General features: G+C 38.3%; 1 protein-coding gene across 1 annotated transcript in view; it reads left to right on the top strand.

Moving 5' to 3' along the window:
- Positions 1–13,973: 13,973 nt before the first annotated feature.
- CNGB3 (cyclic nucleotide gated channel subunit beta 3) overlaps positions 13,974–26,314 on the top strand; it is a 62,595-nt gene continuing 50,254 nt past the window's right edge. The window contains exons 1-2 of the mRNA XM_048287102.1: positions 13,974–14,135; positions 17,715–17,790. Coding sequence (XP_048143059.1) covers positions 14,028–14,135; positions 17,715–17,790 — 184 coding nt within the window. The 5' untranslated portion in view covers positions 13,974–14,027. The remainder of the gene's footprint in view (positions 14,136–17,714; positions 17,791–26,314) is intronic.

The following is a 26,314-nucleotide window of genomic DNA, read 5'->3' as shown; positions in this document are numbered from 1 at the left end:
GCCAACATTATCTCTACACAGAAATTCTACTTCTCAAAAACCAGACAGAGGATAAACAGCAGTAGGCATAAAATATGGGATTTCCCACACCCTTATTCTCCATGCCTTGGCATTCCCAGCTGCAAGGCCATTTAAACAAATCTACCATCCTCCTCACCATTATTGCACTTTTAACCCTTTCCCAAGACTGGCATTCCTCAGGGGCTGGTGTTGGGACCTACAACATCTTTGTTGGGGACATAGTCAGTGGGATTGAATACACTGACACGATGCACAAGTGGGGGGCGAGTTTGAAAGAGCCTCGCGTCCATCCTGATCGTGTCCCTGTCAGAGCAGCTCCAGGGGGTGCCACGCAAACGCACTCGGACACACTCTGACACACTGTAGTTGGTGGATTCTCACAGCCACTCACACACACAGAGAGCCAGACAGCTTCTGCAGCGTCGCTGGGGACAAAGAGGCGGGAGGGAACTTTTGTATGGAGTTCTGAGGGGTTTATTAGGGTCCCCACTCGAAAGGATCCAGGGAGAAAGAACCCAGAATACTGAGGGATCCGGGGTTTTATCCAGATTGGCACTGGTGGTGGGCATAACATCGGGAACCTATCATTTGGGGGCCAGGGGGTGGAGAGGACGTGGGGTGACAGGGCAGTGACCAGTGGGGAAGGCGAGGGGCAGAACAAGGGAACTGAGAGCCAGTGGGGTATCAAGGAAAGGAGAACTATCTAGAACATGGACTTAAAAAGAGTAAAAGGGGGTGGTCTTAGACCTCTGAGCCTGCCCACCAGTGGACCTCAATGGTTTTGGGGTCCTGAGGCTCCCGGGCCAATCCTGTAGTGGACTCAACCACTGCAACAGTACACCCTCAGCAAGTTTGTCAAAAACACCAAGTTGAGTGGTGAGGTTAAGCCCCCGAAGGAAGGGATGCATCCAGAGGACCTTGACAGGCTTGAGATGTGGGTGTGTGAGAATCCAATGAAATTCAACAAGGCCAAATGCAAGGTCTTACACCTGGGTTGGGGCAATCCCAATCACAAACACAGACTGGCTGAGGAATGGATTGAGATCACACTTGGACAAAAGGACTGGGAGATGTTGGTTGAATACAAGCTTGACATGCCTTGGCATCACACGCTTGAGCCCAGAAAGCCAGCTCTACCCTGCACCAAAAGAAATGTTACCAGCAGGATGTGGACTTGCTGCAGGAAGTCCAGATGAGGCCACGAAGATGGTCAGAGGGATGGAATACTGGAACAAGTTGACCAGAGATGCTGTGGACACTGCATCCTTGGAAGTGCTTAAGACCAGGTTGGAGGGGACTTCAAGCAAGCTGCCCTAGTGGAAGATGTTCCTGTCCATGGCATGGGATTGGAACTATATGATCATTAAGTTTCCTTCCAACCCAGGCCATTCTGTGGTTCTATGATTAACAGTCTGTCTTTTCCCAAACGAAGGTACAGGAAAAACACAGACACCTCACCCCAACCACCCCCAAGTTATACTTTGAATTACCTTTGCAAAGATAGCAAAATATTGAAGAGCAACTGTGGTCTTCCATTTTACAGAAAGGAAAAAAGCATAAATAGATGGTGCAGGAGAACTCTACACTGCAGATTATGCTAAGAGTAGGACTTGGTGACTCAGTCCAGAAGACAGAAAAGATGTGCATCTTCCAAGGTGAGAAGGAAATAGAGAAGGACACTTTCATCCCTGAGTGCTACTGCAGTATTATGCCTTCTGTGCTATGACTTATTATGATTTATATGCATCACTGAACAAAATTTGTCCGTTAGAGAAGAAATCTCTGTATTTACATTCTTATGGCTTTGCTACAAGACCTCTAAGACATCATGTTAGACACTCATCTGCATTGTGCAACTCAAGAATTTATTTGTCTTGGTTCCCTTCATGATGCTGTGAGAAGAAAGGCATAAATGATCATCATCTCCCTTCAGGAGGCCTACTGCTCCCCCTTCAGATAGTTGGGATGAATCTCAGTCTCTGCACTGCTTTAAGACAAAGCAAAGACAAGAGAATAATAAACATGTTACATTTAGATGACCATATAAAGTTTTTTAATAGAGTGGTTATTGTCAAATAAAATTATTTTCCACTTTTTCTTTTTTAAATTCATTGGACAGATGTGTGACAGAGAGTAAATCAGCATAAATAGAGCAAATAAAATATAAAACAGGATTAAGAAATAATTAATAAAACAAAAACAGTTGGCAAGAAAGTGGCAGATTATTTGGAGCCTGATATTTATCAAAGGCTAAAGCATAGTAGGTGGCTGAAGTTATTGTATTTTTCTATTAAGGAAGAACAGTTTCTTGGCAGATTCTGTAGGCAGTAAGCACCTCAAAGCCATTTTTAGCTTTGCATGCAATTAGGCTGCTGAATCTAATGGGAATGCATAAACTCCCCTGTGTAGCTCATCCTCTAGGATGTATTTATCTCATGTTTTTGTGTTACATAGCAGTACAGAAAAACCTGCTTGCTCCTATTAAAAAAACTTAAGAAGCATCTATATTAAAAAGTTTGCATATTCTGTATGAGCTACTTATTTCACTTAGGAACAGCAAAAGGTAGTTTTCAGTCTATAAAGACATTACATTATCTTAAGAAACAGGCTGCTTCTCCCTTGAGTCCAGGATCATACTTCCACACAGAAAATATCTGGGGTTTTTTTTACCTTTTTGTCTATCAAAACACATACAGCTGAGAGTATATGAAAAAAAGTACATTCTTGTCCAGCTGACAGTGGTGCAATTATCTGACAATTTTCCCATCATTTGTGCTTGAGGGCACCACTAAAGCAGGAGCAGTGCTGAAAGTAGAGAGTGGTTATTTGTCAAAAATAGCAGGACAAATCAGCAATTTCACTACAGGCTACACAGCTTTTCAGAACAACCTTGAGATGAGAGAGTGGAAACCTAAAATTTTGCTAATGCCTAAGGTGAAGTTTGATTAATTTTCAGAAGACTACAATACATACCTATAAAATTTAATAAGGAAGTGATACCTTGATGACACAAGAGGTACCTTCTCATATATTATCTACTAGAATAAATTAATACATGAAGAGTTTTGAGTAGTATCCAGTAGGAGAGTAGAGACTGCAGCAGGAAGCTCTAAATCTATAGCATTTGGTTGTAAATTCACCAAACTTGGCCCTTAAGCATTACAACTACAAAAGGTATTTCTGTGTGCCTTATACTGTAATAACCATTCAGTAATTATTGACCTAAAAGAGGGGTAAGCAATGAAACCTCTTTTCAGATCTAATGCTTAGCTCTTGTCAGAGAGTAGAGCACTCTAAATTACTGACATGAAAAGAATGCACTCAATCTTTTGCCAGGGCTGTAGCATTACCTTCAAATCTGCTCAATGTGTGTATTGTTCAATAGCAGAACTTTTCAACTCGTGATCTACAAACAAATTCTGCTCAATTATCAGAAAAAACATATGTGTCCATAAGACCATTGTCATCCCTTGCTTGGTCTAAATAATGTTCCTGTCCAAAAACCTAGCTGAAGAGCTCTGACTGTGGTTTGCTTTGTGCATTAGTGGTGCAAGAAGCTCCACTTACTATTAGAATTTGCCACTGCTCATGCTAATAGAGCACAAACTGAGATCCCAAAAAAACACAACCATCAGCTTGTACAGGCTGCTTTCTCTCTGACAGATTTGACAGACCAAAAGTAAAAAGATTATAGAATATTAATAAAAAATAAATTAGAGTGAGGAAGCAGATGAAGGAGACCTGCTGTAACAGCTGTTGTGATCTCTAGGTAGAGCACAGCATTGGAGCTCTGACAGGAGGAGCAGGTCTAGTGGTCTCAGAACAAAGTGATCCTGGATCTCAGGGTTCTCTGGTAATGGCATAGTACGAACCAAGATGAAGTACCCAAGGAAGAGCATAATGTTTAATAAGAGCAAGCTGAAGAGGGAAATCAGAAGATTTAAGAGACATTTTGCAAAATGCAAGTGAGAAAGGAAGGAATTCCAGATCATTATGCAAGTAAAAATCAATAACTCTATGGTTGATAGCAAGACTCGTAGATTTTCTGGGTTGAAATTAGGTTGGGGGTGAAAAGGGGGTAAATTTTGCTAACCTAGTGAAGAAACATGTTTCTCACAATATGAAGGGGTTGAGGATGCAAAAGACATGGGTAACTGGAGGTATGAGTAGATGCCATCCTCCGTGCTCTTCTTACACATGCTCATAGAAGGAAGTAGAAGAATGGGATTATCCTGGAGTTCATAGTTTCCAGTCCCCCTCTGTCAGTCAGGTGACCTTAAAAATACGTGGTCTTTGCTAAAGACCAAACAGAGATGCATAAATAAACAGCAAAGATAGAACTTTTCCAGGATTTCATCTGAAGGAAAAGTGACTACTGCTCTGCTGCTTTATAAATCTGGAAAAACTATAATTTTTAAGAGAAATATAAATCTTCTCTCGCCCTGATAAAATTTACTGCTCTTCATAAACTGCTTAATCATGAACTTACAAGTGCTTTTGATTAATGGCTGGGGAGAGAAAAAAGGTCATATTTTATCTGAATAAGAAATGGCAGTTTTGTAGCAGCGAGAGCCATAACCAAGCTAGATCTATAACAGAAAGGAAATGGCTTCTTTCCAGCTTGTACAGCACTGATTGAGCTTTTAAATACTAAATAAATCTATTTTCCCAAACTGCAAGAACTTTCATTTTTCCAAGAACAAGCTTAAACCCGATATCAAATACATTATCCAAGTCTAATGCAGGAGGGGGAAAAGAAGTGCTCTATTTTAACCATTCCTTTAAGTTCTTCAGGTGTTCTTTAAGGGAGTTTTTCCCTCCTTAAATAGAAGTACTAGTGACTTAGGAAAGTGAAATTTTTAGTGCATTTTACCACCAAACATGCTATATCACCTTTAGAACCTCTTCATCTAGGTTTCTGGCCAGCACGCACTACTGCAGTCTAAGAATATTCAAGTATAACTCCTAACACTTAAGACATAGTTTTTCAAAGACTTATGGACACGGTGAGCTAAAATTACAACATTTTGGTTTTTTAATTTATAATTTCTGTGAAGGAATTCACCTTTTTAAAGTTATCCAAATTTGCATATCTCAGGAAACCAGAATCAAAAGCATGACAGATGATAGCAAGTAGAAAAGTCACTAGCTCAAATAACTGTCTTTCACAACTGTGGTATGCCTACAAGAACCATCCCAGTGGTATGTGGGGACATGGAAGACAGACTGATCTTTCAAATGGCTGAAAACTTGCTTCAGCACATTGAGTTAAAAAAAGTTAAACTACCCTTCTCCTTAAAGTATGTGACAGCTCCATAGAGGTAACCTTAAAAGTAATGAAAGGGTCTTTTGTGGAGAGGTTGGAATATTGAGGTTAAAGAGATAATCAACTAAAATGAAAAGAAATCAGGTAAGTTTAAAAATATTATTGTGGCTAGCAGGTTCCAATGGATGTTGTAGGATTTTCTTGTCTGTAGGACAGAAACGTCACAGTTTGATGAATTATTTTTCATGAGGAGAGAATGTCTGAGTAACTACTTATCAATTTAAAATTTGTAAATAAAGAACACATTTTCATTCACATTGCCCCCCAAAAATATTAGTAAAATGGGAATATGAATTCTTCATAGCATTACCTAAATGTAAGTGAACCCCTTCCTGAAAATATAAAGTGGAGAGTTCAACCAAGACAATAAAGGACTTTTTTTTGCCATGAAATACCCTTCTTTTTAAATCTATCTCACTGTTTAACAGGAGTGACTCTAGCAACCCTAGCCTCTACTGCTTCTCTTGGAGCTGATTACATTTTACCAGAAGTATAATCAATGCTCTACTTGAGAAAGAGAGGTCCAGGAGAAACTAGAAGTGGAGCCTGTCTTGCTTATAGAGTCATTACTCTTCTGCATTTTATTACTGAATCAAATGAGTTACTAAATCAAGTCCATCATTAACACCAGACCTTCATGAATTGCAGGCCAGTCAGGTCATGACTGCTGTACAGTCAAGGTCTATTCAAAGAATTTTCCATTTGATTTCCACTCCTAGAAGTTTTATATATTTTATCCAGTAAGTGGAATGAAATTATTTGTATAAAATTTCCCATCTTTACAAGAGAAGCTATCACTATGCTCTGCCCTTTCCAAATGATGGAGGTGCAGGGCTTAGCACTTGCTCTGGGTCTCCTTGTAATTTTGTGTTAATCTTTGAGTTATAATAGGTACAGCTATACTGATTCAACAGGAAATGTTGAGGATAGATCTTTTCATGTTTACTAAAGGTCAGCCTAGTACTGCAGAAGAGTGGGAACTGTGAATATGAATCCTTTTTTGTCAGAGGTCAGAACCAAAGACAGGTCCTGGATTTAAGCTTATGATAGAATTCACTAGATTATTGCATTAAAATATTCTCACTGCTCCCTTTCAAAAGAAGATGAAAAGAGAAAGCAGAAGCCAGTACAGCACTTGGAAGAGTTTAATTATGTTAGATACTATTTTTCTGAGCCAAGCTACTTACACAAAGAGTTAACGTTTGCCTAATGTGAATGTTTTCATAACGCATTATCTCATCAGAGGGAACTGCAGTGTTAAGTACCATTAATAATGAATTAAAAATAGTAAGAATTCCTACTCCTTCCACCAGAGGTTTCTCCATCCAAACAACTTATTTGTCAATCACGACAATTCTGAAAGTTGCAAAAAAGAGCTAGAATTGAAAAAAATAGATTGGTTTCAATCTGTGCATGGCAGGCAAAAGTCTCCTCAGACACTAATTACTTTTACAGAGAGAAAAGTACATGAAGTAAAAATGTAAAGGTTTGATGGACTGGCTGAAACTGGGGCAAGTCCCAGTTCAGTGCTTTATCAATTATATCAAGCTATCTCTATGTTTAAAGTGCTGGGTTTTTTCTCTGCTAAGGCACTGTTTCTGCAGTACTCAGTTCTCAATTTGTTGCCGTGTTGTTGACTAGATGAGGTAGTTTGTGTTGGTGGCATGCTTTAAATATTTATGTTAGCAGAAACATAAGGCTTAGCACCACTGCGGTGGGAATAGGATGCTCTGAGGGTACATAGAAAATATGATGGGTTCAGAGGAATACATTACACACTTCTCAGAGCTTTTCTTCTTTTGATAGCACAATGGATTTCAGCTTTCCAGAAGAGATGCAATTTATAACCAAATTTCTATTTCAATTTCCCTCACACAGAAGTGTTAACATATACAAGCATTAACATTGCTGGTATGAAAGATCCTAAATGTATAATCCTCTCTTCCTCCCCTCCCCACAGTGATCATTTTCTTGCAGGAGAGTACAGTGGCCACAGATGCTTTTCCTCCACACTTATTTCTGTTCTTCCCCACAGGTACCTGTCTTGCACCTCTGGGTCCTTTTTCATCTAAATTAAGCCATGTCATCATCTCCACAGTCCCTCTTCAAGAGAGTATGTCAAGCTCTTATAACTAAAGTAATTGAGAAGTAAAGTAGTCTTAAGAAAAAAATAGGGGGACTGAGTCACTTAAGTTATCACATCTGCTTCTGTTTCTTAAACTTCTCATTTTTATTAGAAAGGGAATCTTCAAAAGCCCACAAATATCGAACATGAAAATGCAATTCTATCCTGATCACCTTCAGATATTTTTTGGAGTAAGAAACTATTTCCTTCTCTCTTCATCCCCACCCCCACTTTACTCCTATAAGAGAATAGAATTGAGGAATGTTGAGATGACATTGGTCAGAAACCAGACACCAAGAATGAGATTATATATTGCAAATATTCTGAACAAAAGACACTTATTTCATCTGTTTGATTTGTTTGGTTGGTTGGTTGGCTGTGGGTTTTTTGCTTTTGAGTTGCAATTTTTTTTAAGAAAAAAGTCCTTTTTTTTATGGGGGCTCCTTTTCAACTCACATTAGATGGTTTTGAATTCCAAAATGAAGCATGTAGACTTAAAACTTATCAAAATTTGATATTCAGTTGTGGTTCAAGAATATCTGTTCTTCTCAATTACAATGAAATTTCCTTTTCCTGGTGCACTCATGTGTGAAAGACAAACTCACCTGATGTTTTCTTGCAATTTTATTTAAGGGACTGAAATTATTTTCTACCACTTTACCATCCTTGTTATCCATGGTATTCTGCATAAGAGAAGCAATGATTAGTGGCTAAATAAGTAAATGATAACCAGCTAGTCTGGTGTGAAATCACATAAATATAGTCGCTAGAAAATAACCCTTGCATTTTTCTTTTGAGTATAAAAATACATGTAAAGCAGCAATTCTGAAACCAACATCACAATATCAAATTTTTTAACAAGAGAAAGAAATCGAGATTAAAGTTCTTTTATAAGGCTAGAAAACAAAGCAGCAGAACTACATATATTTTGGGAGTCTTGACATTTTACTGAAATTTTTGACAGCTTACTATTTTAGTGTGTGCTTGCATGGTTCAGAGATCTTACTGCTCCTACTAGCATTTGAGGGAAAATAATTTTACCAAAGTGACTTAATTTTCAAACTCTTGATGTAAATACCCTTCAGGCAGAAAAAACTACTTGTCCAGTAGTTTTCAGTAAAAGTTTTTAAATTTGGTTCAAAGGCAGACCACGCAGCTTCACACTGAAATGCAGGCCCCAGTCCAGGAGTCAGGCCTTTCAAAGGAAAGGTATTTTCCTCCTGGGGCTTCCTACTGAAGAAATTCAGAAAAGGAGACATTGTCAACTTTCCTACTGTAAACAGGTGGAGTATGTGTTCACCAAAAACATTCAACAGTACAGAAGGATGTTTGAGCTCATCTCACATTGTCATTGTTAAATACACAAGGGCTTGTTAATTCTAAACCAATAACATCATGGCAGGGGCATGGTTTCAGCAGGAGTCAGTCTTCATTTCTGCCTTTGTTTGGGAAAACCACACCAGGCACTGTCTTCAGGAAGTATTTCTGTTTGTTTGGTGGTAAATACCCTTTTGTGAGTAAAACACTGTCTCTTTTGTACACTCTTTCATTAATATCGCTGTGGTTATTGCAATTTTTAAGCAAATTGTGATTCCATCTTCTAATCTCTCATAGTGTTTCCTCCACTAGTAGAAGGGGGGGGAAGGGGGGCAGTTTGAGTGGGTCTAATGTTCCCAATGGGTTTTAAACCAGCACAAGCATATTTTGAGAAGCTCTAGCACTTGAACTTCGTATTTTGAACTAGTTCAGTCTCCCTTGAAGTGCCTTACATTCAGAGGGTTTCTCCTGGGAAACATGAAGCAGACCACATACAGGCAATTTCCCATCTAAATGTTATGGCAGAGAATTTATTCCCTTTCACAGCAATCTATTCTTCTTCATGGAGACAAAAAATGGGCAAAGAAAGGGGACTATGATGTCAGCAGTATAAGGTTACTAAATGGCTGAATGTGGCATGAAAGCACTGGTTTTTATACTGTTTGTTTCTGACACAACAGTGACCCCTTACACATTCCAAACCAGTACTTCTTGCCCATGAAGGTACTTGAAAAAATCATAGCTTGCTGGTTTGAGACTATATGTTGCTCCTGGAGGGGCTGCAGGACACCTAATTCTTTCAGTGATATAGCTGAGAATCCTCCAAGTAGTTCTTGCAGTTACCATTCTGGAGAGTGTGTTCCTTTTTGGTCCTAGGTCCAGAGATTAATTTTGGATACTCATTTAAGTAAAAGAGGTACTTTTGAGCAGTACCTTAGCAGATAAAGCTTTCTCATGTGATGAGTCACATTTTAGGCAGTGGCAATGATGTTACTAAAGAAATTCTGCCCATAAGGATATGTAAGAAATAAATACCTATTAGTGGTGCCTTTTTTCTGCTCTGAGGGGAAAAAAAGATGCCAAAAAGACAGGAAAAAAAAAAATGAAAAAAAGCCAGACATGCTAAGGGAAATGTACTTTCTACTAATAGACAAGAACCTTTCTTCAGCTTTTATTATGCCTGCAGATGAATGTCATAACTAAACATAAGGAGGTTTGCATTTTTCTTCTGTCTTAAATCCCACTCCTTTGATTCATATGTCACTTTCAGCAAAAGAGGTCACTAGCAAAAAGCGGTATCAGCCATTATAATTTTGGCAGGCTGACAGTCAATTTGTCACCTCCTACAGCCCACACGTCATATTATAGCATGATTCTATGATCATATTCAAAGCTAGCCAGGATCTGGTGCAGACTCTAGAAAATGAGTCTTAAGGATATGGCTCCCAACTAAACTAAGCAATTTTATATAGAGGAATGTGAAAAGGAATAGGAAATAACAACATTCTGTCTTTTTCCAGCTTATTGCCAAAGAAGTGTTCCGGTCTCTTTTTTGTGGTAAGCTGAATAATTCCTATGATTGGATTTTACAAATAAAACTGAATTTGAAAGGTAAGTCTGCATTCCTTGAAGGCCAAAACAATCAGATTATTGTGTATTTTCAGATTCCTTCAGACTATAAGACCTATTACTGCCTCAAACTTAGGATGCAGAGGATTTGTGCCAGCATATAAACTGCAACGTATGAAAAGTCTTATGAATCAGTGCAAAATTAGATATAGTAAAATGGTGGAGGAATCATTCTTTAAGTAATCTTTGCAATTTCTAGAGATACCTCACTGAATGCTAAAGTTATAATGCGTACATCTGGCCATGACTGTAATAATAAGCCTAAGGAGATATATTTCCATTGAAAGCATGAATTAATTTTCTTCATTAAGGTAGAGTTAATTAGAAGATAGTATCACCTTCATTTAAAAAAGAAGACAATAAATAGATATGAAAAATCTGAGCTCCAAAACCATTTTTTTTCCAAGGAAAAAATAAAAAAAAGTCTTTTAACAAAAAACCTCAGCATTAAGGATGACAGATAAATTACTGTTATAATTTTCATTAATCCACAAAAATATTGAAAATTGTCAAATCTTACACTGTGAAGAGGCAAAAATTATGAAAAGTGCTAGATTCAGCTTTTGTCTGACTGCTATTACAGAGCTCTAAAGAAAGATGTACTACTCTTAGCTGTCAAGATCCTTGAATCTCAAATATAAACTGAAGAAAGATACCTATGAAAAACATCTGCATGCTATATTTTGCATCATGGGAATATCTGAACGGAAGTGAAACCCAGGCATTGATATTTTTAAAGCGTTACACATGACTTAATACAAAATAAAAATTCCAAGTGACGTCTATTGATCTGTGCATTCAAACAAATGGAGCAACTGACACTGCCTTTGGAGGAATGAAAAACAGTCCTTGGAATTCACTCTATGCCTATTAACTACAACGGGAGTTAAATCTGCACTCATGGTGCTTTCAAACATTTTATTACAAGTTCCAGTCAAAAAAAGACTAACAAAAACCAAACCACCTCCAAGAACAGTCCTGAAAAAGGGAATCTCTTCCTATTAACAACTCTCCTAATTATTCAGAAAAAGAAGTCATGCTTCCTTTTCTATATTCTTAAGTACTGCACTCTTTAAGATTAAAAATATCATCTTTTGAAGAAAAATCTTATCTAAAGATTGAAAAGCCAAAGCATATGTCACATTTTTTACTGGAAGACAAATATTTCCTTGAAGAAAAAAAAAGGATAGGAGGTAAATCAGTAATAAATATAGGATATACTCCACCTGTACCTAAAGAATGTATGAGGCAGGCTTGAAATCCCTGTACCCTCTGGGGTTTACCATAAATACAGCGCCTAGTAAGCCTTGGCCAAAGCCATTGTAGCTAAGAAGCTAACTGGACACAGGCTATCTTCTTTTCTGCTGCTCTCTTAATCTTACTTAACAGTGCATCATGGTATTCAATTCCCTGAAGTGCTTTTAGTGTGGTAAAAATACATAAATAGCCATTGCACATAGAAGAGAAATGAAATATTGAAGCAGATTAATCACTTTACCAGGGTCAGGATGTGAACTTGTACCTCTGTTGGTATCAAAATACAAGTTTTGTTGTGATCTGCTTATTGTTTACAAAATCAGGTCATATGAAGTGGTTTCAAACATTTTTTTTAATTAGTCACAGACTAAATAAATATCACATTCATTAACTGTGGATGTCCATAGTTATTAACATATTCCCAATGGTACTTCCTTTTAATGTCTGGTACATTCCTTTTGCATGCCTATTAATCATAAATTATATACCAACATAAACATTATATTTAAAAAACCATTAAAACAGGTTGCTTCACATTTTTGAAAAGATGAATGGGCATAATTTTGCAGAAATTCTTAAGAGAGATACATATTTTCCTTTAATAAATGTTATATATTTTCATTGCAAATGGGTTTTATGCAGAACTTTACAATTTTTAATAAACCAGGAATAAAACTACCTGTTCTAAAAAATTTTAGTAATTAAGAATTTCTTTTTAGGAGAAAACAGTTGCTCTCAAAAAGGTTCAGTCTTCAAGTATGGTTTGTAGTGGCTATTGTTTAAAGTTTCCTGAACTGGTCAATTTAATCCAATAAAATTTCACATAGTAAAAGCTAAGTTGTTTTCTAAGATTCTTCTGTTATGAGAAGATGTAAAAATTCACATCCAGAAGAAAAAAGCTACCTATTGTCCAGACTTGCATAAATATGTAAAAATACTTTAGATATTAATTCATAATTTACCCATTCAAACTCTAATTTTAAAAACAGTGAGAAAGATTAGCAAGAATTGTATTGCTTTTAAAGTAAATCAGGTCATAGAAGCTAATAAAAGGGGAGGTTCTAAGCTCTTGCTGTATCTACCAACTATGAAATAATCATGCATATGGGGAGGTTCCCAGTTACAAAACTGAAGGCTGGCCAACTATTACAAGGTTTGCTTCATAAGTGTCACTGGAGGAAAAAAACTTGCAAACGAATAAAAATTTTTGTTTCATTCTTACAGTTACTTCTATGGTAGAATATGGATTAGAAACCATCCTTCCCAGAAAATAAACCCCAAGGAGGGACATTTTTAAAACATCGATGTAATTGCTAAATATGTAATTTAAGGAATAGCTCAGAGGAGTAGGTTTCTGTATTTCTTGATGCCTTAATGATCAGCATAAATCAATTGTAAGCTGTTAGATCAAATTCAAAGCTCAAACTGAAGGCATAGACTGGTAGTACATAAAGTGAAATTAAGGATAAAAAGAGACAATTAAGTTGTAAAGATCCTTGCTAACAGAGGCTTACTTAACATGGCCTTAGAGATACTTGAAACTGAACTGACCTATAAACTAAACCATGCGTGATTTTACAGAGATTTATATAGGATGACCCAAAGCCTATAGAATCTCAATATCATGTCCCAGTTATAAACGATAAAAGCTTATATTTTACTAATTTATAGGATATTCGTTCACCTAACACTTATTCTCATCGAGACTGTAGCTAAGACAGCATAAAGTTGCCTGCAAATGCATTAGAAAATGAAAGATTAACTTTTTTCCATATTTTAAAATAAGAAGAATGAAATAAAACAAGGTATAATGTTGCAAAAACAAACCCCAAGAGAAGACTTTTATTGTCATTCACTCAAAAAATAAGTTCAGGACTACAAAAAATTAAATGTTTTGAGATCTCTTGTCTGTATTGTTGATTATTTATTATTTAAACATTTTCATTTCCTGGTTAAACTGCAAATATGCTAACAACTTAAAACCTTATCTCTAAATATAAATTAAATGTTTAATATCCAATACATAGAAGATTACACACTAGTTTATTCTAAACAGAAAAGAGTCACTCTCCTCTGACTTTTTGCATGGAAAGTGGAACTGTATATGGTGTAACAGTCATGACTAAAAAAATCTTAAAAATAATTTAGTCTACAACATAAAAAATAAAGGTACTAATGATGACAAAAAAATGCCACTGAAACAGACTCTGCAAGGAATTTTTTTCAGGCACTAATTAGACCTAAACCTGATTAAGGATCTAATTGGCTTGATTACTGATGGCAAGAAAACGTGTGCTATAAGCCTGTTCATGGTAAGAGTTACAGAGGCTTCAGGGGAGTTGAAGAGGCAAGATGTTTAGAAAACTAAAATCAGTATTTTCTAGACCAAAATTAGCACCTGAGATAGCAAATTGCAAGAATGAAGGTGCCCCTCCACCACCAAAGACATCAACAAGCCAGGTACAGCTTTTCTTGTCTATTATAGACTCGTTAATACTCTTTTTTTAGAAGGTATTCATGTAAGTAAATGCCAAAGGTTAGAATTTCAAATATACTTACTGAACATGGTATCAATCTTTATTTAGAAAAATGAAATAAATGTCTTTATTCTCCTCCACCCTACCATCTTTTCTTTATGAAGAAAATATAATTTTCTCCTTTTGAAAGCTGCTTTCCAAATAGGGCTCACCTGAAATAGTATAGGCTTATGAGAGGTCATGATCAACATTGCAAATGGAGAATTAGAGATACAGATATCGCTGTTTTTCATATGACGATATATTTTTCTGCATCTTGCTTCCTTCTGGCAGGAAATTTCAGTGTGTCCTTTCTGAATATTAGAATGTCATGCAGTTATATATCAGCCTGCTTCCTGATAACCATTGGAAAGATGAAGTAATTAAGTAGCTTTTGAAAGAAATATTTTTTTCAGCTTGGTTTTAATAATGTAAATCCTCTTTGAAAAAAAAAAAAAAGTTATATTAGTCTATATTTTTATTTAGTATTTCTTTGCTGTAAAGGTTAATTCATTCTTTTCAATTTAATTAATAATAATAGAAAATAATGGAGCAAAAAGATAAGTACTCCTTCTCTTCTTGCCTTTGAATTTTTATCTTTTCCCAATAATTTCCCCAGAAAACGTTTTTGTTTTTTCCAGCTTCACATAATCAAAACTTTACAAGGCAAAATGGCAAAAATTTATGGTTTCACTAAATAATTAGGGAAATGAAAAAGTTTCTTTAGTATCAGCATGAGCTATTAATCATTCATGCTTATTGAAACAATCAAAACTCCTCCATTATAAAGTTAGTTTTAAGAAAAGGATTTCTTTTAACACATTCACAACAGTTGAGCATATACAAAAATTCTGACATAACTTCTGGGAGCTTTGATTTACATGTACAAGAGTTCTATTAATTTTACAGCTTTAAGTAAAATTGATAGAAGCAAAATGTTTGTAAGACAGAATCACTTCCTAGAACTGATGTTTTCTAAAGCTCATAGGTTTGTACAGCCTCAGGAGGTGTGGTTTAATCCAGCCCAACTACAATTCAGATTTGATTTATCACTGTTATAAATAAGATGAACAGGTATATTCATACTCTCTTTTCGTCATCCACAAAAAATGGCAAAAATGGCTATGTTTAATAACCTTTATATACTGCAGATCTACAAGCATTGTTCACGCTTCTTTTACGGTTCAGTTTTCTTGTGTCAATAACTGCTTTAAAAGAAGAAAACTGCTGCATATCAGCAGTTCTCTGCAGGCTGACATCTCACTTGGCAAATATTAATTTTCTCCATTTCGTTTCTTTTCTTCTTTGCCTCTGTTTCATGAGTTCTTTTACTCAGAGTTCGAATTAAAATACAGGAGACAGGGATTTTATCTTCGGACTTAGATGTTTACTGTATCTTATCTATAATACAGCTGCACAGAGTGTGCCTCTAAGTTAACAATGTGGAAAACGGCCCTGAGTTCTAGCTTCCAAGGCCTTTTAAGGTCCAAATTACCCAATTATGGAATGCCAACTAATTTGTTTTTACTTATAATCCAATAACTAACTATTCATGATCCACACTGCGGGTTTTTTAAACCAATACCAAACCACCCAGATTTGTAAAGAGGAAGGAGAAAAGAAGAAGAACAAATCCACACCCAAAATCCCCCATATTGTTACTAAATCCCATACACCTAATTTTTCTACATCTCTACATACTCCACCCAGTGATATAACTTTTAATTACACAGCAACAACATCAGTGTTATTACACAATTTAGGAAGCCTTTCCCAAGGCCTCAGGTCAAATGCGGTGTGCTTCTGAGGATCACTGCCTGTCAGCACTGAAAGGCTGAAATTCTCAGAGCTCAGGGTTCCAACAAGCAAAGGGCTCTAGCTAAACAGATGTATTTAGATTTCACTGAAGACATGGATTACTCTTTTGGCGAGAATAATTTCATACATCAGTGCAACGCTCAGATCGTATCAACATCAGCCTCGACTCTTCAAAACACTGCTAAGATGGAGGCTGAATAGATCAGGGATTAAGACATTTCCTGCCTGCAAGGAGCTACCATCTAAAGAGTAAAGAAGAAAGTACATAATATCTGGTAACTGATTAATATACTAATTCATGCACTAATTTATGTATTTATGCTATTAGGAGGGAGCCTGAAACAAAGAAAACAATCTTTACAAGAAAACACCATGCAAGAACCTTGAGTATGCACAGACATTGATTGGAATTTTAATATACACATATATATATATAAAAATTATAATTTAGTTCTCTCTACCTATGTATATTAGAGCTTCAGTGCCTGGTTCTCTGAATAAAAACAGACAGGAAAACACAAATATTTTCATAGAAAAAAACAAACCCCAACTTATTCTCAGAAACACAAACAAGAGGGAAGTCACTGACTTAGGAAAGGAAAAAAAGTGCAGGAAGACCTAAAAGCTCCTAATATCAAATAATTTTTCCTTATGCTGATACAACCTAACACCTTTTCCTAATAATAAGCATGCTACACACCAGGAAAATTCATTCTGAGACAGCAAATACTCATGGGCTTGATTAACATGATGCTGGTACACAGTACTGCGAACACCTAGGACTCCCCATGCACACCTCACTCCTTCCTCCAAAGGCCACTCTGTTAAAGCTGACATGAACCAAGGTACAGGTACACAGGGACCTAAGTCAGTAAGTGTGGGAGGAAGTTAATTTTTTGCAGTGAAAGTTGATACTATCTCAGTGTTTTGTAGAGATAGAGATCTGTCATTGTGGTAAGGTAGCTCAAAATATACTGTAGATACGAAAATGCTGCTAGCAAGGATTTTCTTGCTATTTTCCAAGTCCGTGAGAGACTTTTCTCTCTCACAGAAGAGGTAGAAGAGTTATGTAAACAACTAAACCACCTGCAACCTTGAAAAGTCTTGTTTATGGTACAGTAGAAAAATATTTTGACAATGGATGTTTTAGGATTTTAGCCAATCACCCCAAGAGGTGGCTGATCCTTGTCCAATTAGACTATGAAGAAAAAAGTCTATAAAAGAGTTTGTAAAATAATTAAATAAATCAATCTTGCTGCACAATTCCTGCCTGCTGGATCTTCTCTCCTCCTCCTCCCTATGGCTGTGGGACACAGTGATATACCCTAGGACCTAGGCCTGCAGTAATAATATATCAGGTGTGTTAGCCCAACAGAAGGCTCAGGCAGAAGCATGACTAGCTCAGAGATGCACATTAGCTTGTGAGAGGCTGCACTGAACAAGTCAGCTCTGCAAACAGGCAGCAGCAGAACTCTAAGCTAAGCAACTGTGTTTGCACAGAGGATGTGAAGATATCAATTTTTGATTTCAGCATCCATCACAAGTCCTTTTGCAAATCCATCTGGAAACACACAGAACACCCAGGAACAATGGTCACTGTGTGGCAACTTAATCAAATTCCTACAAAAATGTGCAGACATCAAACCACCCTTATGTTTCGCAACAATTACCATCTACAGTTTCTAATCTTTTTTATTTTTTTAAGGATGAAAACAAAACAACAAATGAACCACAGAAAGAAGAGGCCAATAATAAAGCAGAGCCTGTACCAAAGCAGCAAGGTCAGTAATAAGCTATTTATGAGTTTTCAAAGATTATCTGGACACAATATATGTATACTGTATAGGATTTTAAATAAAACTGTTGTTCTTCCTGGTGCTCTGGCAGGAGCTCTTATTTTTCATTTGTGGAAGAAATAAGGATCTCTGAATTGTCATTGACCAATGTCATTGTCATCCAGACCAATGATTTGTTACAAGTGTAGGAGGAGTATCCAACAATAACAAAAGGAAAAAGCTTTCAAGCACACAGTCCCTTCATGAGCGTGCCCACTCTAATCAGCTAGTCTAGGAAACTCTATTTCCTTTTTCTGCAATTTGACTCCTTAGAAATCTTAAAATAAAGGTATTAAGTAGCTTAAGAAAAGAAATGCAAATTTTTAATGTTTCTTTTAGCGATATTTCTCACATGTACCAGAAAAGACAGACTTAAAACTATCTGACATTCAAATATTTCAGTGAACAGTCATTCGAAACTTTAAAAGAAACCCCAAACAAGCAAAAAATTGAAGAAAAAAAAAAAACCAAAAAACCAAACCAAATTCCATTAAAAATATTTGCCATCACCATTCAGACGTTACTGAGGACTGGTACATGGGAACATGGAACTCAGGACAGTAAAACAAGGTAATTATTTGCCTAAGCAGCTGGTTTCTGGAAACAGAGGCAGCTACGCATGGCTATCCTGCCCCCCTCTTCCCCCACCTCCAGTAGCCAAGCCTGTTTTGCCTATACCAGAGCCTAAATGACTGCTTACACCAGCTACCAAAATAAAGGCTCAGGATGGGTGAAGCAACAACTGCTGCTGGGCCATATCCCCTCCTCCCTCCCTCACAGTACGAGTGGTGCAGCCTTTTCCTTTTCCATCCTCCAGTATTGGAGAAAATCAGAGTCCAGTTTTCCTGCCACCTCATGCTTTTTTCTTTAGGAGAGCAGTTCTGTTGGGGTCCCTCCCCTGCCGTGTAGCCCTGGGAGAGGGGCCCTGAGGGCACAGACACGGGGTTCCCTGCCCCTGCTCAGCCTCGTTCCCATTGGTTGGTTTGTGTCCCCTGCGCGGGCAGAAGGACCCTTGGTCCCGTGACTGGAACAGTTCCTGGGCAGAGCTCCGGCCATGCGGCTGGAGAAATAAACATCTCTGAAACAGCTATCAAGAATCTGTCCATTATATATATTTCCTTTCCACGGGACTCCTGGTTTGATATATGCGTGTTGCAGGATCCCCACTGCAACAAATGGTGGGGAATGCGGGCAGAACGATCCCCGATCCCTAAGCGACTGATTTGTGTGAGTAAACCCTGGAAACTTTGGATTCCTCTTCTTAGTTTTGCTTTGCTATTCCATATCTGAACTATGGAGGAACCGTGGGAAGACTCTTGGCTCTCAGAGCCGCATATGGACATTTATCTTAAACTTAAAATGATTCTTGAACAACGATTTGTAAATTTTAGCTTGATTCAAGCTCAAAAAGAACTGAAACACTTCCTGGCATGGTTGTTTAAGAACTTTTTCTATGTTTCTTGGGATTTAATTCTTACCAAGGGCTTTTGGAAAACCGTTTGGACACAGTTAATACTGGAGTCAAAATATATGCCGATGGAAGAATATTTTCGTGAATATTATTTAGTTACCGAGACTGTTGAGCAATGTCAGCTGTGTCCTGGCGAAGGGAAGCGTGGCGCAGGGACCGTGCGGCCCAGGCCACGTGCACCGAGCGCTCTGAGAGCAGCAGCGAGGCAGTTCCCGCGCGCGGGCGGAGCCACGCGAGCCGCAGTGTCGGTGGCGGAGCGAGGCGCGGCGGGAGCAGCGGGACCCGGCGGTGCCTGCCCGGTCCTGTGCAGCGCGTGGTGGCGCGAGCCCCGGGAACGCCCGACCGAGAGGGGCGGCGCGCGGGCGGCGGCTGGCGGCGGTGGCGATGGAACGGAGCCGTGCCCAGCCGAGACGTGCGCTGGAGCAGGGCGCGGGGGAGTCATCGCTCGGGGGCCCGGCCGAGACGTGGGTGCAGCGCCCGGCAGCGGCAGCGAAGCTGCGACCAGAGGAGGCGACGCACGGAGAACTGAGCGGCGGGGCCCGGCCCGGCCCGCACAGCCCCGAACGCGACCCCGGGAAGAGCGCGCAGGCACCAGCAGCCCCGACAATTCCAACGCGGGAGCGACCGAAAGAGACAGCAAAGACGCAGCGAGACAGAAAACAGCAGCCACTCGGAAAAAGGAAAAGATCATAGCAACTAAGACCTTAGGGATAGTAAAATGGTATAATGTTAAGCAAAATTATGGTTTTATAACAAGGTATGACAACCAGCAAGACATATTTGTGCATAGAACTGCTATTAAAAAGAATAACCCTGAAAAATGGATCCCAAGCTTGGGAGATGGAGAAGTGGTGGAATTTAATATTGTACTAGGGAGAAAAGGGTTACAAGCATCGCAGGTCACTGGGCCTGATGGTGTTCCTGTAAAAGGCAGTATATATGCAAAAAATCGTAGTCATGTTAGACAGTATCTCCATTGTAAGCCCCCCCTACAGTTTCCCTTTCCTAATCCCACCTTTCCCTTTTACCCTATGTCCTATTACCCCCAGTGTATTCCCAATCCGTTTTTTCACCCATGGTTTCCCTCACAAAACCATGCTTTTGCCAATTGTTTCCCCAAAAATCCCTTTCCAATGCCGAGTGGGGGATGAAAAGGGGGAGGGAAGAAGTTAAACCCTCTCCTGCCTCAGTTTCCCCACAAAGCATGCTCAGAGAATTCTGTCTCCCTTCTGTCAGCCCTAAGATGTTCCAGAGAATCTGTTTGGACATTTAAAGACTCAGGAGGGTGGCTTGTTTTGTTTTGAAACTGTTCTTGTTATGTTTATCCAGTTGTTTTCATTCTCCTTTTATTAAAATAAAACGGGTGAGGTGTTGGGGTCCCTCCCCTGCCGTGTAGCCCTGGGAGAGGGGCCCTGAGGGCACAGACACGGGCTTCCCTGCCCCTGCTCAGCCTCGTTCCCATTGGTTGGTTTGTGTCCCCTGCGCGGGCAGAAGGACCCTTGGTCCCGTGACTGGAACAGTTCCTGGGCAGAGCTCCGGCCATGCGGCTGGAGAAATAAACATCTCTGAAACAGCTATCAAGAATCTGTCCATTATATATATTTCCTTTCCACGGGACTCCTGGTTTGATATATGCGTGTTGCAGGATCCCCACTGCAACACAGTTCATGTTCATTACACTGAAGCAGCAAAGACAGGAATCTCCAGCTTTCTGTGATAAAGAATAACTAAGAAGAGCAGAGTGACTGGAAAAAGATTAAAAGAAAACTTTCATAATCCTTAATTGTGTTTGCGTAATCATAGCAAGTGTCACAATTACTTTCCTCATATAATGAAACTTTAAACAAAGTCCATTTAATGCAATTATCTTGTTACATAGTGGCTGTAGCATGAAATCAAGGGAAAACAAAGTCTGACATGAATCAACTGTAGCAACAATGTAAAAAACCAAATTTGATGCTTGGCTTTTTAGAAACACTAAGTCACAGATGCTATCCCATCACAGAATGGAGTATCATTACAGAAATTCTTTTTGTTTCCATTAAAAGCTTAATCTAATTTTACAGATTAATATAACTCATTAAGATATATTTTGTGATATTAAACTACTTTTTTTTTCCTTCTAAAATATAAGATAAGTGGTGGTATAGCAGCAGCTACACCATTAATTACTTCAGGAAATTATAATAACACAGCTAGGCTCCATGTTTTTTGGTGGCATTTTAAATCCAGAGTTGTTTGGAAGGTACTTCAAGTCTCATTTTCGAACAGCTGCAAGACACTGAGGGTATTAATGAATTAGATAGACAATGGCTATACAAGCCAGAGAATTTACACAGGGATCACACGTCAGGAGAAGCTTATGAATTTCACCCACCCTGACTGTAAGTCCCTGTCACCTGAGCCAAACAAGAAACTTCTTTATCTCAGGACAGAAAAGGGAGGCTGGTCTAAAGCAGTTCACAAGAAGGTCTAGATAAAACTCCTGAAAAATTTTGTGCACTTTGTGTCAGACCTAAAATCATGCGGTTATCTTCTGGAAGAAGAAAATGAGAATTTGTGTGGGTAAGCAGAGGACGAGAGACTAGACAAAGCATTTTATGCTGTATGTACAAATTTGGAGAGAACTATTAAAAGCACAGCCAGCACTCAAACAACATTAGTTAAGGCAGATCAGCTAAACGGAGAATTTAAAATGTGTTAAAGTCTTCCCTAGGTGTCTCGTTACCTTCTCTGGTATAATCAAAATGAAATAGACCAGGAAAACCCTTAATCATAATATCAGTTTTCAGCTCCATAGTGCTGAATACAAATCAACAGACTGAGTAGAGCTTATCTTCACTCCCCTTCTTTTCATATGGCCAAAACCAGCCATTACCTTCTCCCTTCCTCCATGTACTTCACAAAGCAGCACAATGTTTCCAGCACACATGACAATCCAGCAGGAGGTACCATTGGAGCCTGTTTAATTAAAACTAGGCCACTTAGGTCAGTCAGCAACTCCTGGTACTTTTGACTTCTTTGTTGGCTACTCATTGCCCTATCTCCACTTCCACAGTTGCCCCCTCTCTCACTAGCTTGCTTTGTGATTAATTCTCCATATAATTAATTCACTCCGTAATTAATTCTCTGTGCAGTCAGTTTGTTCCATAATGGATTAATTTTTTTAATCTATTCCCTGCATTTTTTTGTGTATTTAACAAAGTGTGATTCACCTAATTACAGGTTCTCCATGATATTGAATCCAATTGCTATAATTTCTTTGCATATTTATCACCTCCCGTAACTGACTGGCTATACAACTACTTCCCTTGTTTTACCCACTGCTGTTCAATAGCTCTGTTGGTGGTTACACTCTTTAGGACACATCCAGCCTCCACTTGCTAGCTGGTGACTGCATTATCATTCTCTGTTTTACAATTTCTTTCATCCTCCTGACAGATAATTCCAGTCTGACTCTTTCCAACTACATTTTAGTACTTCTCCAAAGTCTGTCCTCATCTTTACATTTTTCCCTTACTAGAAACTAGTCTGTTTCCAATATTCTGGGTTTTGATCTTCCTACTTCTATTAAATTAACAAGTGTCTCAAAGATGTTTTCCAGAATCACAGTCACATTTATTCAGATTTTACTAAAGTGCATATTGACACTGCTTTGTTCTTGGCAGGACTTGAGTGAGAAAGCTGAAGTAAAACTACCATAGGTATTTCTACGCATGCTACAACTGCACCTCTAGGTCATAAGGTAGACAGAACCTCACTTCTGGGAGATTACCAAGTTAATGTTCAATGGTATTTAGTATCTTCAGAGCCTAGATGCTTTGGAAAGAATCTCAAGTAAGCAGTGCAGCACCGCAGAGGAAGGGCTGCTCAAAAGGAACTTCAATCCACTCCAGACTCCCTCTTCTGCTAAGTTACTTGAGGAACAGCCACTTTTCCACTAAGAAAAAAAGTAAAAGCAGAAGCTGTTGATAGCTCCCCCTAGGCAGTAGGCTTTCATATATTAGCCTACCTGTCACACCTTCCCTCTTTCACAGTAAGAGAGTTGGAACCCACACCTCTCACTTTCCTGTAGAGTTCCCCAGCTACCTGTGTAAAACCTAGACTAGAGTGGTGTGGGAGGAAGTTCTGCGGCCTTCCTAGCCTCTGGGCCATCATGCAGAAAAGAATGCAAAACCCTGTGGAATCCGAGAAGTTAGAATGCAACATGGAGCATGTAACTAACCTAAACATGGAGCATGGAATGAACCTAGAAGTTAATCAAAACATTAATCATGTAGGAAGAATGAAGGACTTTGATTTCAGTATGTATTTGTATTACAACATTGTTGAATCTTTTAAAAAGGGGAAAAAAAATCCTCCCAACAGGTATCTGGCCCTATTACAAATAAATAAGGCCCAGAGCCAAGATCCTCTCTTCTCAGAGGAGAGTCTCGATCACTAGCTGTTTTACAGAATATGGACGCTCTCTCTTCCTGGAAATAGAAATAAAGCAGATGTATTTATTGAGGGTAACAAAATCCTATGCTGTAAAATCTTGGCTTATTCTGGTTAATTAGGTACCAGCTAACTCTGCATGGACTACAACTGAGTTAAACCTTTGAGAAGGGTGATTTGAATTGAATGTGAAATTTTACAGTCCAAACCTCCCTTTGGCCTCTTATGAATTTGACTCTTAAGTTGCACTTAAGCAGCTTTACAAAACCTGTCCCTTAGCAACAGAAAATCTAGAGTTAAATAAGTGGTTTTTATTTCAAAAAATACAAATGCAGAATGTGATTTTATAAGCTGCAGCCCAATGAACTAAACCTGCCAATCCAAAGATACTTTGAAATAATCTTATTCCTTGTTGCCTTATCCTTTATGCTAGTCACTGGCACTCAGAAACAGGCAGCTGTTATTCCCATAAAATGTTTTCTTTAAAGATTACCAAGGACTTGAATACGTTTAATCAGCTTGCTTCCACTCCTGCTGATGTGAAATCTTTTAGTTCCTCTCAGATCTTCATTTTCCACATGAGTGACAGGTCTAAATGCTAGGAAAACAAACTCAACTTTTTCATACAACCTTTCTTTCCTTATGGAAAATAAATAATGCTTTTGTTAGCCACTGAAGTTGACAGTTGAATTAAGATGGACCTACTTACTGATTGGTTTATTTCACCCCTGCTGATTTCTGAACGTTTTTCCCCTGCACATAGCATTTGTTAAAAAAATGTTGCTTGTAAAGTCATAAAGATGTGCGTTCTGTAATGTCAGAGCTGATGTCTTTTCTCTCCTTCATCCATAGGTTTCCTGTGGTTTTTTTTTCCTCTTGAGATCTTCATGACCCTATAGCCATTTTTAGATATTTTGGATGGCTCAAGAACATCTCTGGGGGGCAAGGACAATCAGGCAAATGACTAACTCTGTCAGAAGTATCACAGAGAGTTTGTGGACTGGTTCTCTTATTCCCATTTCATTGCTCCAAATGCAAAGTCACTCTTTACTCCAGCTATTCAAGAGAACCTGCTCTCTATGTTACTTTGCAGGCAATACCACTTAAAAGCCAGTTTGAGATTTCTAACATATTTCAAAATGTTTAATACTTTGCAAAAAGAGGAAATGGCCCCAAAAAATCACTGATTTTAAGTGCTTAAAAGTATGTTTCTAAGGTATATATGTCCCTGCTAAAAAGAACAGATTACTCAAATATTAGTCACTGCCTCCTACTAGCAGACTCTACCCATGTCTTTATACAATGTTTCCTGTTTCAAACAATGCTATCTGCCTCAAGTGATTCCATGCACCATTAAAATTGCCACTGTTGTTTGTATATTACCTAAAATAGTTTTACCATGTGAGCATGTTGTAGTTTAACTCCAGCCAGCAACCAAGCCCCACACAGCCTCTCACTAACTCCCCAACCAGCAGAATCAGGGAGAGAATCAGAAGGGTAAAAGCTAGAAAACTTGTGGGTTGAGATATTTAATCAGTTTTTTAGGGAACGCAAAAGCCATGTACACAAGCAAAGCAGAACAAGGAATTAATTCACTTCCCACTGACAGCTGGTATTCAGCCATCTCCAGGAAAGCAGGGCTCCAATCATGTGCAACAGTTACTTGGGAAGATAAACACCATCACTCCAAACTTCCTTCCTAGTTCTTTCCCCCACTTTATACACTGAGCATGGTCAGTATAGAAAGTGTCATATGGCCTGGAATATCCCTTTGGTCAGTTAGGGTCAGCTGTTCCAGCTATCTTTCCCAGCTTTCCACGCATCCCGAGTCTTCCCACCAGTGTGGCAGTATGAACAGCAGAAAAGACCTTGGCTCTGTGCAAGCCCTGCTCAGCAATAACAAAAACATCTCTATATTAACAGCCCTGTGTTCAGCACAAATCCAAACACAGCCCTAACACCAGGCACTGTGAAGAAAATTAACTCTACCCCAGTTGAAACCATCACAGAGCACAAACATCAAGCTACACTAAGTTTTCAAACAACAATCAAATATATATATTCGATAGAAGAAAAATAAATTATTCCTTTATCTTTGTCTTTTTGTTTACCATGACTAATTCTCTTCTGTGTTCCTGCCAAGTAACAGGAAAACAGATAAAGATAGTTCAGGCCAATCAGATTTGCAGGATTTTTTTTCATTACTGGAGGAAAAAAAAAAAAAGAACATTAAATTTTCTTTAAATAAACATTGCCTACATTAATCCTGATAATAAACATCGGAACTGAGTTAACATTTACAACTGTATTACATACATAGCAACTCAATTAACTATATTTAGTACGACACTATCATTGTGAAATCATATAGTAGTTTTAAGCATCAATGTATTTTAAAATGACTACATTTTTATAAAAGTCACTTAAAAGTTACCAGTAGAAGAAAGAATTTGACCATATATTTAATTAATATGAAATAGACATTATGCTTGGGTGTTCTGATGGAAATACTGCTTCAACCAAAGAAAAAGAAGATAAAAGTGAGCCAATGTTTTGTGAATC

This window comes from Corvus hawaiiensis, chromosome 26 (genome assembly GCF_020740725.1).
Source record: "Corvus hawaiiensis isolate bCorHaw1 chromosome 26, bCorHaw1.pri.cur, whole genome shotgun sequence".
NCBI classification, from domain to species: Eukaryota; Metazoa; Chordata; class Aves; order Passeriformes; family Corvidae; genus Corvus; species Corvus hawaiiensis.
The sequence above is the reverse complement of the archived record's forward strand: the minus strand, read 5'-3'. Positions and strand labels throughout refer to the sequence as shown.